Source organism: Synchiropus splendidus, chromosome 19, assembly GCF_027744825.2.
Source record: "Synchiropus splendidus isolate RoL2022-P1 chromosome 19, RoL_Sspl_1.0, whole genome shotgun sequence".
Taxonomy (NCBI): Eukaryota; Metazoa; Chordata; class Actinopteri; order Syngnathiformes; family Callionymidae; genus Synchiropus; species Synchiropus splendidus.
In genome coordinates, this window is record NC_071352.1 from 12,983,840 (window position 1) to 12,999,014 (window position 15,175).

At 43.8% G+C, this 15,175-nt stretch overlaps 1 protein-coding gene across 1 annotated transcript in view; it reads left to right on the forward strand.

The window, feature by feature from the left end:
• Positions 1-1,150: 1,150 nt before the first annotated feature.
• LOC128751034 (protein shisa-8) overlaps positions 1,151-15,175 on the forward strand; it is a 72,848-nt gene continuing 58,823 nt past the window's right edge. Inside the window, exons 1-2 of the mRNA XM_053851776.1 lie at positions 1,151-2,684; positions 3,650-4,243. Coding sequence (XP_053707751.1) covers positions 3,684-4,243 — 560 coding nt within the window. The 5' untranslated portion in view covers positions 1,151-2,684; positions 3,650-3,683. The remainder of the gene's footprint in view (positions 2,685-3,649; positions 4,244-15,175) is intronic.

Genomic DNA, 15,175 nt, shown 5'->3' on the forward strand with positions numbered 1-15,175 from the left:
TGTTGCATTTCCAAGGAATCACACTCTATTATGTCGCTTCCATCCTCTCTGGCTGCCCTTTGTTTTTCACCCTCATTGGTTAAAGGTGTATGACGCCCTATGAGTCTGGTTCTCTGCAGGTTTCTGCATGGACAATAGTAAAATCAGAGAGGTCCAAGGAGGTCCAGAGACATGGTTTGAGGAGTGACTAAGAAGACTGACTTACTGTGGTGAGGAATCAAATTGGTTTGGAAAGAGGGACCGTGTGGGGCGCAGCTGTCTCTTGTGGACTATAGAATGCTATAAAGACAAGTGATAAGAGTGATGTTCTCTGAACCTTTTATCCTGTCTCCACTCTTCCCTAGGACCAGTCAGTATGAACAGACTGAACCAAAGCGTTTCATGATGGTTAAATATAACTGTGAAATTATTATTGATATTTTACACATTGTTTCTATTATTTTATTTTTGTTCAGAGTTTAATAAAGGATCAAAGTTCAATTTGAACAATCGTCCTGACCTGGTGTGAATGTAAAAAATGAGATAGCATTGGTGTACTACATGGCAACATTAAAAACATATTTAGATTTTGTCTTTTAATGAGAAAAATGGAACTTTTACTTTGGATGTTATGTTAAAAACTGCACCCCGGGGAGATCAACGTATGACGGAAGAGATGAAACTCTTGAATCAACAATGGTCAGTCACAAGTTTGTCTTTGCGGTAAAACAGTTTATTTTACTTTTGTGCAAATTTGCTTCCATGTGACATGGAATTCAATGGCTCTTGGAACAAAACTGATATTGAAATAGTGTTATGTATTCATATTTCGACTCAATTTCTGAGGTTTGTTTGGTTGTCTCAACATCCCAAATGGCAGACATGGATAAAGTAAACAAAGCTGACGGACATAGGAGAGAAAAAGCTTGTCACGGATGCACGACCAGAGCCAGAGAAGAAAAAATAGAGAGTCAGCAAGGAAAACTAAGCAGATTCGACCGTGTAAGATATCTATGTGTGTGTGTGTGTGTAGGAAAGAGAGAGAGAGGAATGAAAGAGAGCCAAAGAGAGAGCGGGAGGGTTTCAGTGAGCAGGAGGAGTGATGGGGAGAGGGAGGAGCCAAAGTGTGTGCGCTCGTATGTGTGTGTGATATTGTCATCCAGCCCTGTCAGAGAACAGCAGCGGCAGCACCGGGAAGCACCTCCGTACGGGACAGAGACGGACCAGACGCAGAGGAACTAAGGGAATAACACGCAGCAACAAATGGGAGGATGGAATAAAATAGCGGGCATTTTATTGCCTCTGATTTTCCCGCCTCTTCTCACTTTGGTTTGGAGCACCTCACAAGCAGATCACCAGTGAAAACACATACATATGATATATATATAAAACTCCTATACATATATATCAAATTATGCCTGTTTTCAGAGAAGCTGCAGCTGGACAAGGACTGAGCAGAGCAGGGTGACTATATGGCGTCAGAATTGGGGGAATTATTTGCAGCAATTTTCCACAAGACTGTTGCTTGCATTCTTTTTGGGTGATTTTTGGAGAAAGGGGGAGAGAAAAATTGAAACAAATGCCAAGCAAAGAGCTTCCTGCTGCAGTCCTGTACTTCCAAAGGGAGCTTCTTTTGAAAACAGGATTGTCTTTTTGATCTGCCCACGGCGCAGATTGGAGGTGGAACATCCACCGGTCGTCCGAGTGAGAAATTATTCCAGGTGCAGGAGCGCGGTCCACAGGTACTTCAGAGAAAAGCCGCTCGGACAAACAGAGGGGAGGTAAGTGGTGGGAGAGCAGAGTGTGTAGATTAACCAGCAACATCTGAGAAGAGCAGAGAAGAAACTGCAGGATCCAACATTCTCCAGTGATTCCAGCAGCGGCAGCAGCAGCAGCAGCGTTGAGTGGTGACTCTTGGGGAATTAGGATCCTTGATCACAACATCAGCCCTCCCCTTGATCCTCCTCTTCCCTCTCCTCCGAGCTTTAGCACTTGTAGAACAGGACAGAGGAGGCTGACACAGGGTTCCGAGCCGCTGTCTTGGGTCGGAGTAGATATCCGGGAACAGGAGGAGCATCTGGACTTACAGCAGCAAGAGCTTGACAAACACTGAGAGCTATCGGACTCCTCTTGTTTTGCCTAAAAGCTTCTGACAGTGACAGAGCTCTGTCACCAGGGGGATTGGAGCTGATTGTGAACGTGTGTGTGAGAGCGCGTGTGTGTGACGACGACACTCCACACCAGGGACTATTTTGGACCACGGACAAGAGCCTGGAGTGATGTGAAAAATTAACAGCAGCTTCCCCCCCAACTGCTGGGTGTTCCATCTGCAACCTAGGCTCTCATGATTAAATCTGACTGAGGAGACTGGGAGGAAGTAGCCACAGGAAGTTTGCTGTGAGAAGATGCTCACCACTAAAATAAAAAAAGACATCTTCAAAGCGTGAAGATGCAAGTTAAACGTCAAGTGGAGCAGTTGCAGTGGACCTGTGGAAACCCGATGACAAACACCAGACCAAGTTTGGAAGTGTCCTGCGACTGTTAAAGACTTCTCTCGCAGGGATTATTCCTCAGATCAGTGCTTGTGCGTGAGATGCCTGAGGCAAGTTCACTTGTAGGTAACAAGACTTCCTAAACTGGATCTTCTCCAAGACTCTGGATTTGTCCACAACAACCTCAGCAGTCGTCTGATCTAACAATAGAAGGTGAAATTGATGGGTTAATTCATGTCCTTATCCAAGCTTTATGTGTTTGTTTCCTTGTTTCAATGACAGTCCAAACACAACACTCACCATCAACCAGCTTTACTTCCATCAAGATTTGAGTGTTTTAGAACACATAAAATCCGCAACAACATTTTTACACTGCATTTTCGTGGTTACTTAGAGGTACTTGCCACTGAGAGAAGTAGCAATGCTTACACACCAAACAAGGTGTGTGTGAGCTCCAGAGGTGTAAAAATTTGGTCTGACATTCTAGTTTTCAAGGTTTATACATCATGTATGAAGTCTTTACTTCTTCTACCTATAATCTGTCACATTAATATACTTCAACTTTACGCTAATTTTTATAGCTTTATTTTTATTATTTACATGCTAGTTTTTGAATAAGATATTTAAAAAATGGCACACGGGTTGTGTGAATGGCCGACTTGTTGCATTCTCGTAAACACTCTCCTAAACGTATTCTACATTGTATAAAGATATTCTAGCGCTAAAAAGCAGATTAATATCACAATTGAAACCACAGTGAATTTTCAAGCTTTTAAACATTAGCTTATACCTTAGTTAGCAGGGTAACTTACTCACACCACAGACAGAGGGAGAACAGCATTTGTACACAAAAGCCCAGCTCACGTTGTCGTGGCTGTGTTGCGTCTGTACTGCTCACAAGGGACTCATTCCATCCTGCTGGAAGCACAATGTAATGGGAGATTGATTTCGTTCACTCTCTTGTTCTTCCCTCTTGACAGCAATTTAGCTCTCTGTAATTGTGTGCACTTATAACTCCCACAGTGGTAATTGAATGCTGAACGTTGTTCCTACAGGCATGGATTTATTTGGTACATTTGTAACCCCATTGCGAGTGTCAAAAGTCTTTATTGAAGCGAAAATTGCATTTTGGAAATGGAGGAAATGTTTGTTTCCAACTGCCTGTTTTGTCTTCATAGGGTCTTCTGTCACACCAGCTCTGCAGAAGCAAGAATGGCGTCCTACATTCACCCGGTTCTGGTCAGCTTCATGCTAGCCGTTCTGCTGGGTTGGACCTCTCTTGGGGGGCTGAATTCTCGGCCATTAGGTCAGGCCGTGGCCCAAGTCTCGGCCAACAACCAGACAACAGAACCATCGGTGCTGCCAGAGGCAGCACTGGCGACACCTACACCAAGCTCAGATGACACCCCTGGTATTGGCAACCGGTGTTGGGGTTACTACGACGTCATGGGCCAGTGGGACCCACCTTTTAACTGCAACGCCGGCATCTACATGTTCTGCTGTGGCTCTTGCTTCTACCGCTTCTGCTGCCAGTTCAAAGTTCACAGCTTGGACCAGACATCTTGTTCCAACTACGACACGCCGGTTTGGGCCAACACAGGACGGCCAGTAGCTCCAGTCACAGAGGTCCACCAGGAACCAGACAGGGATCGGACCCATATGATTGTGTATATTATCTGTGGAGTGGTGGCTATCATGGTGCTGGTCGGGATTTTCACCAAACTCGGACTGGAGAAGAGTCAAGGAGGACAAACGGACATGACCAACTCCAGGTAGGACTCGCAATGTTGTGTCTTGGTTTGTTGCTGGTGACCCACTTAAACGCTTGTGTTTGAGCGTCAGTTTGCGACTCTCTGAGAGACATTTTTGAAAATCCCTATTCACTCACTGGCTAACTGACTAAATGGACCAATGGACAAGAAATGTATTTAAGGCGTACGTGTATTAAATACAAAGAAACTAGTATCTGGACGAAGCGGAGGAAGATGTCAACAGGTTTATGGAGTAGAAAACTCTTAGGCTGGATGGTCAGAATTTATGACAAAGAAGAAAAGCTAGAAGACAAGTGAAAATGATGAGGTTAGTTTTACTCTACAGCAAAGATGAATGGTTAGACTCAGGGTGACCTCTAACTTCAGTTCAGACTGTAACTTACAGTGTAAGGAATGAGCCATAGCGACTTGATGATAGACTGTTTTTGGAGCTGGAGAGGTGCCCACGTGTGCGGGTCAGAGGGTCAAGATTCTCACTTTGTACCAAAGATGCATGAGTAGAACGTGGCGTGAGACCAGCTTCACCGTGGGAGTTGGGCTCCTGGTCGACTGAGAGACAGCAGGATGAGAGTCCGTCTAGTTGATCTGGCGGTCCACATGAATTCATCCAAAGTGATCAGTTGCATCATTTGTTACATGATCGTAATGACTCCACTTAGCAGCATGTTTTTAGAGACAAAAACGAGGGGACCTGCTGTTGGACGTCCCTGTGGATGACAAACAGCTGGTTCGGTCGTTTCATCCGACGCCGCCCCGGGGGAACCTCACACCGTCGAACTTGTGGCAGATTACTATGCACACAAGTGGTCCGGGAGGAAACCCCTTGTCGCCAATGAGACGTTTTTGGGTTACAGCTCTGTTTCCACTGTTGTCGGAGTGGTGAATCAGGACTCTTTTTTTTTAGAAAAAGCAACACAACTGACCTCTGGATTGACTAACTAAATCACTAAGTCATCACAGTATCCAGTATATATATATGTGTGTTCTCACTTATGCACATGACTTGTGCTTGATAGAAAATGTGTGTAGCCAAGATTGTGCTAGTGCTTTTGTGCAAACAAACGCTGTGTCTACGTACAGTATGTTGTTGTGTGCAAGTTCATTTGAACGTGTTCTTGTGTGTCCGTTTTTCATTTGTGTATACATGCTTTTTGTGTGTTGTCTGTGTGATGTTCAGCTGTGTGTTTGCATGGGTTTATGGGTTGTGTGAACGTCTTGTATTTACGTTTAGTGTGTGTATATTTTAGTGTTGTCAGCTTGGTTACCTCTCAGGTACCGCGTGGGTTTAGGGTTAGCGTATGTTTGTATGTTTTTGAGAACACATGAACCTATGTGCGTACATGTAAGTTTTTGTGTTTGTGCTTACTGGATGGTCGTGTCTTGTTTTCATGTCTGGAATGTTTTTGTGCATACATGTGTGTGTGTGTGTGTAGCTTTACAGTACTGTATGTGTTTATGCTTTGTGCTAATGTTTGTGTGTACATGTGTGTTTGCATCCAAATGTGTATATTTTGTGTGCATGGATGTATGATAGCCTTCTTTTTACAAGTGACGTATGACATTATAGTGTCACACTATAGTGACACCGCTCTGGAACACACAAACATTATGTTTGTGTATACACAATGAAATGAACTGAATTGAATCAAAGGGAGCCTTTGTGACGTCACAGGAGTTCGATTCTGTCGGTGCACCATTAGATTGCAGGTTAAAAAACCTCTTCAGTGTCAGTTTCAGAGGAGAAATGGCGAAGAGTTGCATGACAGCTGGATGTTCTGTTGGTGCCAGTGAGCATGGAAGCCTGTTCTGCGTATCAAATGATGAGTGTCATAAGAAATAGGTGAAGGAACACACTTCAAATGCCCTCAGTTTTTAAAACAAACAATGAGTAATGATCCAACCTAAGAAAACAGAGGAGAGAGAGCACCCATGTTTTGCATTGGTGACCCTTATTAAGAGCATATAGCATTCACCAATCATCAATTTGATCTTTCGATTTTCATATTAGCATTCAGTGTTTTGGAGCCATTTGTCTCTGATGCTGATATATGCCACTATTTCCTCCGCTTCAGTGCGCAGCGCACCAGTGTTTAGTACCTCTAGTGATGGTGGTGGCATTTGACCCACTTACAGGATTTATTGTTGCATATGGAATCAAAATTTTATTGATCTTATTTCCACTGCACACAGAATGAAAACAGCATTTCTTCTATCTCATTGTGTACTGGTTGAATCGATGTCAGTGACACCTTTGTGCTCCTTTGTTGGACCCTCAGAACCCACTCAAACTCAAACTGCTGAGGCGTGCATGCAAAATGGGAAAAACCCTACTGTGAATAGGAAATGCCATTACATAACTAATATGTGCGAACGTTTTTAAGTTTTCCCATCAGAACATCAGATCATGTATGCGAACAAGTCTTCTGCTGGTTAATGAATGATGCCCAGAGAGGAAAGTGACAATAGCAGTAATGTAGTCACATGGATTGGGGAGAGAGAGAGACAGACGGACGGAAAGAGAGAGTCAGAGAGTGAGAGGAGGATGGATATAGAAGGCCAACTGACACAAAAACATAATACTCTGTGTGTTTATGTTGCGTTTGACTTTGTTGCTGCGGTTATTTCACTTTCACAGACCATTGATCCGACTGCGGTGGAAGTGCTCAAGGTCTGCAGTGAACAACGGGAAAACAGAGTGTGATTTTTGGATGGCTGCTGCATTGATCTGGCTGGAGAACGCCCAACGGCGAACTCTGGCGCAGGGAGCCATGTTTTTGTTTCACTGATTCGCCAGGGAAAGAGAGGAGAGTGTGAGTGCTGGGCACCAGCCAACCAATCACTAACTGCTGTTCCAGAGTTCCTCTAAAAGCAGGCCTTCTACTGGAACCTGCCACACGTGAGCGTGGTGATGTCATGGCATCTGATCATGGATGTTATGAACGGGAGCGTGTGGTCAAGAACTCAAAAAACTTTTCACAGAGCAATAACTCTCACCAGCTTTGAATGGGGAAGCACCTGTGCCAGGTGTGTGAGCGTGTTCCTCCAGTGTATAGATCCAGTGACAAAGCTGTGCAGATTCTAGGGTCAGGCCGCCATAACAGCGGTGGTCATGACGTGCACACATAGCTCACAGCTGCAGACAACTCCCCCGTTTTCTCCCACTGCATCGCTTCGTCTCCCGAACATCTGCGCTTGTTTCCTCAGTCTGTCTTTGCATCTCTTAGTTAGAACCTGCCCCAAAACAAGATTAAATATTAACGTGGTCTTTGAGGGAGGATTCGTGTGATAGGGAAATTCCATGGTGCTCCAGTATCTCTCTATATAATCCCAGAAAAGGGTCAGCTGGTTTGAGTTCTGTTAGAAGTTTTGAGTGCTGGCTCTGCGCCAATCTTTTACACCCACTTTGGGATGTTAGTTGAGGTTTGCATTTGCAAGTCAGACTTGATCCCAATCCGTTTTTTTTTTTTTTCAATTTTTATTTTACTATCATAGTGCAACAAGGTCAGTTTCTGTGGTCAACATGAATGACTGAATGAACCACAGGTACAGAACGTTTTATACAAAGCGCTGGAGTCGAGCAAACATATAGAGACAGTAACATAAACCATGCTACTACTTCTTTAGAAGCAGAACCATACTGAGGTGCTGACAGGAGAAACAGCCTAGAGTCTGCAGTCCAGACTTCACCACCACTGCCATTACACACATTACCACAGAATATATTCTCTACTGAAAACACGTTACCTGTCATAACATGTTCCAAGTTTCCAGGATCAACGTGTGTCCAGAAGATGGGCTGCGGTGGAATAGTGAACACATGAAGTATGAATTTCGATCTGTGCGGCTGCCACACAGACAGGAACCAGCTGAGCAATGACATGGTGCCAAATGCTCAGCGGCGCCAGCATCATCATCAGGGCTACCCTGTCTGCAGACCGTGTGCACAGGGAGGCAGCAGCAATAGTTGCCAGCACAATCACACTCAATACTTGAACGGAGTCTGGAATATGTTGTGCAGCGTCATCATGTGACGTGGTGATACATGCGGATGATCACGTGCCGTTTCAAAATATGATTTAGTGGGGTCATTAAAGTAGTGATCGACCGTGGTAGTTGCCTTTAAGAAGGAAAATCAAGTAAAGAGATTCTGTATGGAAGTATGGAGATGAGACCGACAAAATGATGGAAGGAACAAATGGAGTCTGGTACCTTTTTGACTGGGACCCAAAAACCGTAGATATTTTCTGTGAGTGCCATTTTTTTTAATACTGAATACAACTTAATGGAAATGGAAGAATTGAACAATTTTAGGATAAAATAAGACTCTGGATAAATAATTTTAGAATTCTATATAATGAAAAGAAACTTCTGCTGGACAGAATGAGAATGAGTCCAAACAAAGGGCGCCACCGAACCGGGAGAAGAAAACAGAAAATAAATCCACACAAAAAGGAAGGAAGGAGGGAGAAAGGAAAAAGGGAGTCAAGGGAACAAAAATAAAAGTGGAATCATGACAAATGTATTCTCATGATGCTTTCCACTACAGTCAACCGTTTACAGTCGATGATAATAATAGGCTCCACCTCCACAGCCGGTCAGCTGAGTTTGCCAGTAGAATGGTTTATTCTAGTGGTCAACCACTGTCATTGGTGGACTATGCTGCAGAGCATCATGAGAACTCACTGTAACTTAGCCTGTTGTTGGGAGTGTTGTAGGTCATAATGTACAGGGTTGTGTTTATGAACCACCGTGTTAACTCAGTAATATCCAAAAGAAACTCACACAGAGACGATTCTGCACTCAACATCATGAAAGCACTTCAGGTAAACTGAAGAGCTGAAGGGCACAGCGGATATAAACAATCATTTCCGAGGGTTATTTACTCCTTCACTGCTCTGTTCATCAACAAGAGTGATCGATCATCTGCCGTTGGCCACAGTTCAGCAGGTCCAGATGTTACAGATGTTGTCACACATCAGACGATTAAAGTCATGAAATGAGCAAGACGTTTCAAAAAGGTACAAACTGAAATGGAGTTTGAGGGTATGGTGGACTGAGTCATCATTTCCTGCCCAGTATTTTTGTTCCAAGACTCCTTCTTAAATTCCAGCGTGATGCGCATCATCCCAGCGTGTCCTGGTCTTAATGAGCGGACGTAGGCAGCGGGAGTAGGCAGCGGCTGATTCAGGGAAGCATTCTTCTCTTCTTCCGCCATCACGGTTCTGAAATAACCCCCGGAAACATGCATCCCGCGCGTCTGTGTGTTCTAAATCTCAATGACGTGGACAACGGCGACGCCCACCTCTGCTGCTGTAACAGAAGGAAATCTTCATGTCACAGTTAAACTGGTTCAGGATCAGGTGGTTTGATGTGTGAATTGTCATTGTTAACAATGACCGACAGACCTCTGCCCAACAGAAAAGTTCTGGGCCTCACAGATAGGCAGAGTCGCTTATAAATGACATGTAAAATAATACATACAGTAGATCCTGCCTCACAGCTTGACAGCTCTTAAGTTTGGCCTGAACTGGGCGATTGCTTCCGTGTTACTTTCTTCACATACATACTTTATGAGTCCTCACGGATGATATAAATACTTGATAAATATGCAAAGTATCGTTTTCAATTTATTTTTACATCTGCCAATATCTCATGCGCTCCACTCTGGCCGATACGTGATACGCGCCATGTTTTATCCATGAGCTGCGAGAGGCCAGCGGAGGTGAGGAAGCGTCAGGTGACAAGACGGAGGAGGAAATAAATGAGATGGATCCAGGAGCGGGACAAAGTACAAACAGTGAGGATGGTTGATGTGGGAATTGGGGTTTGGCGGCGGAGTTGAGCTGAGGTCAGACGTATATCTGAGTGTCCAAGCAGATTAATATTAGAAGGGATCTTCATCCAGTCTGCATCACTCCTGAGCTCTTCTGGTACGTCCAGACTGTTTGAATAGTGACCTCCAGAGGCGACCATGTATGGCACGGTGTTCACCCATTTCAAGATTATTTTGTTCTAAAAATAAGCCCCTATGGATACGCTACCCTCTATGCAATTTGTTCATGTCACCCGCAAAGAATCGTGGGATTGATGACACCCCATAGCTGTAAACGGTGAAAGTTATTGACTTCACGTAGCAAACGCTGTTAACTATTGTCTTAAAAGTTTGATTTTTTTATCTGTGACGGGATGAAACATGTATTTGCCATTCCTAAAAAACACGACACGAAGGCTGGGTGGGTAGGTAAGACGTTGCATTAACAATAAACCCCTCTTGGAATAATAAAACTCTGAATATTATGTTGTCCATGACAAGAATGAGGACAAACCAACACATTGGCGTAGTATGTTGACGTTGGGAACGCAGGATGGCTGCATGCAACATGGCTGCCTTTTTATAGGAAACAAAAGTTCACAAACGTCTTGCCAATGAGGATGGGTTGAAACATATAAAGTGAGGCGAGAACTCCATATAAACAGGGACATCGCTCCACATTCAGTGTCTCAGTCAGGAGTTTGTGTGGCTCTACCTGGGCTCCGTAGACTGACGTACGAGTTGAAATGCAGCAATAATGTCTTGCCAAAATGACAAACAAGTTAGTGTTGTTTTCAGGTTCAAACAGGTTTGTTTTTTGCTGCTTTATATGCCTCAGATCAGATGAAATTGGGAGGGACACACGGGCACACAGTTTGCAAAATTTAACGTGTTATAACTTATAAGAGTGTTGGTGAAAGGTGTAGAGTTCCTGGTTAGTCTTGCTGTGTTATCTTTGAAAACAAAATACATGAACTCTTAAACTACAGGAAACAGCTTTGTTGTCAATGCAGCCTCATTTTAAGGTTTAAGCACTACACTATAGCGCTGGAAAAGTCAGCTCTCAATAGAGAAAATTTGTATTTATCGCAATGAACGAGGTGAAAAAGTGAGTAAAGCAGGGTGCTGTCAATCAACCTCCACTGGTGAATTTTCAGATCCAAGCGAACACAGCTCACGCCGTTCACAAGGCAAAATGGTGAAGTGGTTTTGTTTTGAAATGTAGCTGCAGGCTAACAAGATTCTTTGTGACTTTTGATGCAACAGCAGAATTCGGTGTCACTGTGGTAGTGGGCTGAGTGTGTCTGCGCTTCACGTTGTGTCGCTCTTGTAAGTCCTGGATGCAGGGATGTTTGGGAACAGGCCGTTCACCGTGGGCTCTGTTTTCACTCCACTGATCCTGGTAATAGTCTCGTACAAGCGTGGATTGACGCTGGCTTCAAGTCGCCCTGACAGAAAATCAACCGCCTGCATGTAGCTGTTTGCTGGAGTGTGCACTGTAGCATCCTCGCTATCTTTGTGTGTCTGAGAGTGTGTTCCACTGCCGCTATCATCTCTCCATCTGAAGTATTATGTACATGACCTTTAGTCTTCTTTGCCCATTTCTTTTTCGACTCCCAACTTTAAGTGATGTTTCTCCATCATGTTGTAGGTTTAACTGAGCTAGTGTAGCTAGTGTAACCACTGTTATCTGCTTCATTTACAGCTTAATTTTTACTACCTCCAACAAGGAGGTTATGTTTTCGAGGGCGTTGGTTTCTCTGTTTGTCTTTGTTCAAAACAACCTGAAAAGCCATGGACAGTTTTGGATTACGTTTTGCGGAAATGTGTGAACGGATGATTGGATTTGGCTGCAGCCAGAAAAGGTTTCTTTAACATTGGGAGATAGGACCATCTTTGGCATTTGTGTCAGACTGTCATTTGCATTCAAGATGCTCGGCAAAGGTTTGCACTTTCTGAGTGCTTTTCTAGTTTTACAAATGTTTAAAATGTCATTCTGCTGCAACAATAAAAACAAATCTTTCTCACAACATACCTACCACAAGATTTGAACCAATATTCTGATTTATGATTATATAAAACATATTGCATAACATCTGTTACAAGTCCAGCCGCTTCAAAAAATATTTTCAGTTCAACGTGCAACTGTGAATTTTCTATTATCTTTGGTTTTATAAACATTCAGCTTTTCTATTCCACCTCGAGCTGTCGAGAGTCTCTCATGCTCTCTGAACGATGACACACCTCAGCTCACACTGTGTACACAGTAATTGGATAATGTGTCCGAGCGCAACACTGGAGTCCCTTTTATGTTGAGTCCAATTTCACGAGCAGTTTTTCACCTTTGAGACCAAACAGCTCGGTTATACATCATCCTGTCACGCCACTTTAAAGATGGAGAGTAGGCGAAAAAAAAAAAAAAAGATCACTTCTTGTCGTGAGCTATTTCTCAACACCAACATGCTTTTTCTTGTCACGAAACATCAAAACTGAATCAAAGCGTTGAAAGCGGATCATGCTGTTGTCTAGTTTAAGGTAAAGCGGGTAATCCAGTGAAGTTGTTTTAGCTATTGTGAAAGAGCACAAGCAGCTGCTGAAGGTTTACAAAAGTTGGCCAAAGAGCCGGCAGTCTGGTGAAGGATGTAACATTAGATGGATGAAGGCTTCTGAAAAAAAGATCAAAAAAGGTGCCGTAGGAGGATCCCACGTCAAGTATTGTCAAAGTTTAGATTCCAGGAAGAAAATGAAATGTTAAATGACAGCTACTAGGATGGTCGTAACCTGACCCAGTCGAACAAGCCCCCATTTTAAATGCTGATACATCATAGACATACCGACATGAAAAGCAGGGCTTTTTTTTCGTCTTCTTGCTGTTTGCCAGGAAGTTGCCCATGTTCTTCTCAGGCCACAAAACCACAACCATTGACATCACCATCTAATTTCATCATCATTTTCCCAGTCCTGACACCCTAAATAATGTATATATATAATGTAAACTGTCGTTCTTCACAGCCAACTCCAGCCCAACACTACAGTCACAAACATAAACAAGCTCTCCCATATTTCATCACACTCCTTCCTTCCACCTGCTTCAATTTGTTGCTTTTTTTTACTCGGAAAAACATTGCTGTGAAACACTGTTTTGAAAAATCATTATTGAGTTCAGTTTTGAGCCGCGTGTGGTTCCAGGAACTTGAGTTTGTCCTCACTTGCGAAACATGTTCATTGTCACAGTAGTTACTATGTAATTATTTCCCATTGATGAGTGATGGGTTGGCAACACGCTCCTTGAAGAAGCGTGGATCTCTGAATCATCTTGATTCCCCGCTGCGTTACCCCACAACACTGAAGTGATTCTGAAAAGACTGAGATGACTTCCAATGTTCCTTAATGTTATCTCTCCTCTAATGGCATTCCACACCATTTCCTTCTGGAGCATGTGTTCATTGATCTGTTGCTGAAAATAAAGCGTTTTCTGCCATGATGAGGGAACATTGCGAAAACATATGTGATGGAAGAAAAAGGCGGCGGGAGAGTGTTTGTCTCTCCCCGGAGAATACTGGATGATCACAATTACAAAGAATAGCTCAAGACTAAGGAAAATCGATCCGGGTTCGGCCGTGCAGTTTAACATTGTGACACCACAGCAGACGCTCTGCTGCAGGTTCTTCCATGTCACCTGGTTCTTCTCACGCTGGACTGGTGCCAACAATCGCCTGGAATTCTTCATCAACACTCCACTTTTACATTTATTTGGTTGTGTAACTGTGCAGCAAACAATTATGTAAGAACACCAGATATAAAAAGTTAATGATGAGACTCATGGCGCCTCAGGAAAAGGATGTTTTTATCCAGCCTGGAAAGTTTGTTCAGAAGTTCTTTTTTTTCATTTTTGTTTCCCAAAATGTTGCACACAACTTTTTACTGCTTTCATGTGAAGACTTTACAAAAGATAAATATGCTCTTTAATCTGGTGCTTTCACAATACGAAAGGATGGAGGAGGGGCTTTTATCAACATTCTTATCAGTCCTCCTTCCTGGGCTGGGCCAAGGTCAGGTCGTGGGGGCAGCAGTCAGAGCAAAGGCAACCGGAGTTCCCACTCCCTTCCTGCTGCTGCTCTGATGGAATGTTGAAGCCATTCAAGAGACACACAAAAGTCTTGGGTCTGTCCCGGGGCCTCCTCAAAGTTGGACATGCCTGAAGTATCTCTACAGTGTTTTCCATCTTTATAAGTTGCCCAAGCCGTATGAGTTGGCTTCCCTCGGTGAGGAGCAATAGGGGCTCTTCTGAGTCTCTCCAGATGACAGAAACTCCTCAGACAGAGCAAGCAAATTTCACTGCGCTAGTTCATTCGATGCGCTCCCTGAAGTTCCATCAGTGAGGGTCGGAACTTCCCAGATGGGGGTCACCATTAAAGGTTATTTGTCAATTACGTACTGTCTCAACTTTGCCTCAGGAGTGCCCTACTCTATGTGATCAAAAGATGTAGCACGCCACTTTTATGTGGAATGATGATAGTTTGCATACACGGATGGCTCGGGATTCACGCGAGCGGAATGTGATGTTTCTGAGCGGGAAAATCTGCAGGCCAAAGTGATGGATTGAAAAGAAGATGGCTGGCGAGGAGGGGGGGGGGATGGATGGTGTGAGTGGTATTTTGACCATCATGGCAGACTTGTAGAAATGAGAAATCTCACTTCCTTGTCATCTTCCATCGACTGAGCGTTATTTCACGGCAGCCCACCGGGAGTATTATATTGTTTCCACTCCATCTCTAGGGCAAACCATCAAAATCTCTTTTCCTCCACTGCCCCATACAATTACTTACCTTTCCTTTTGGCCGGGTCGGCCGCGCCGCACCGCTCCCTCTCTTCCCCCTGAGCTAGAGGATTCATGAGTGTTGCGTCACTGACATTGAAACGTTTATACAGCGCTGATGTAATTAGAATGCACGTATTGACACCTGAACTGCTGCCAGATTAGAGCGTGCATATGTTCAAGCTCAGAGACACGAGCCGCCAATACCTTCATATACATCATCCTCAGCAGCGACCGGTAACACAGGTAGTTTGCTGATACCGACACGCGGCATACCTCAGTATTTATAGATCAGTCTGTC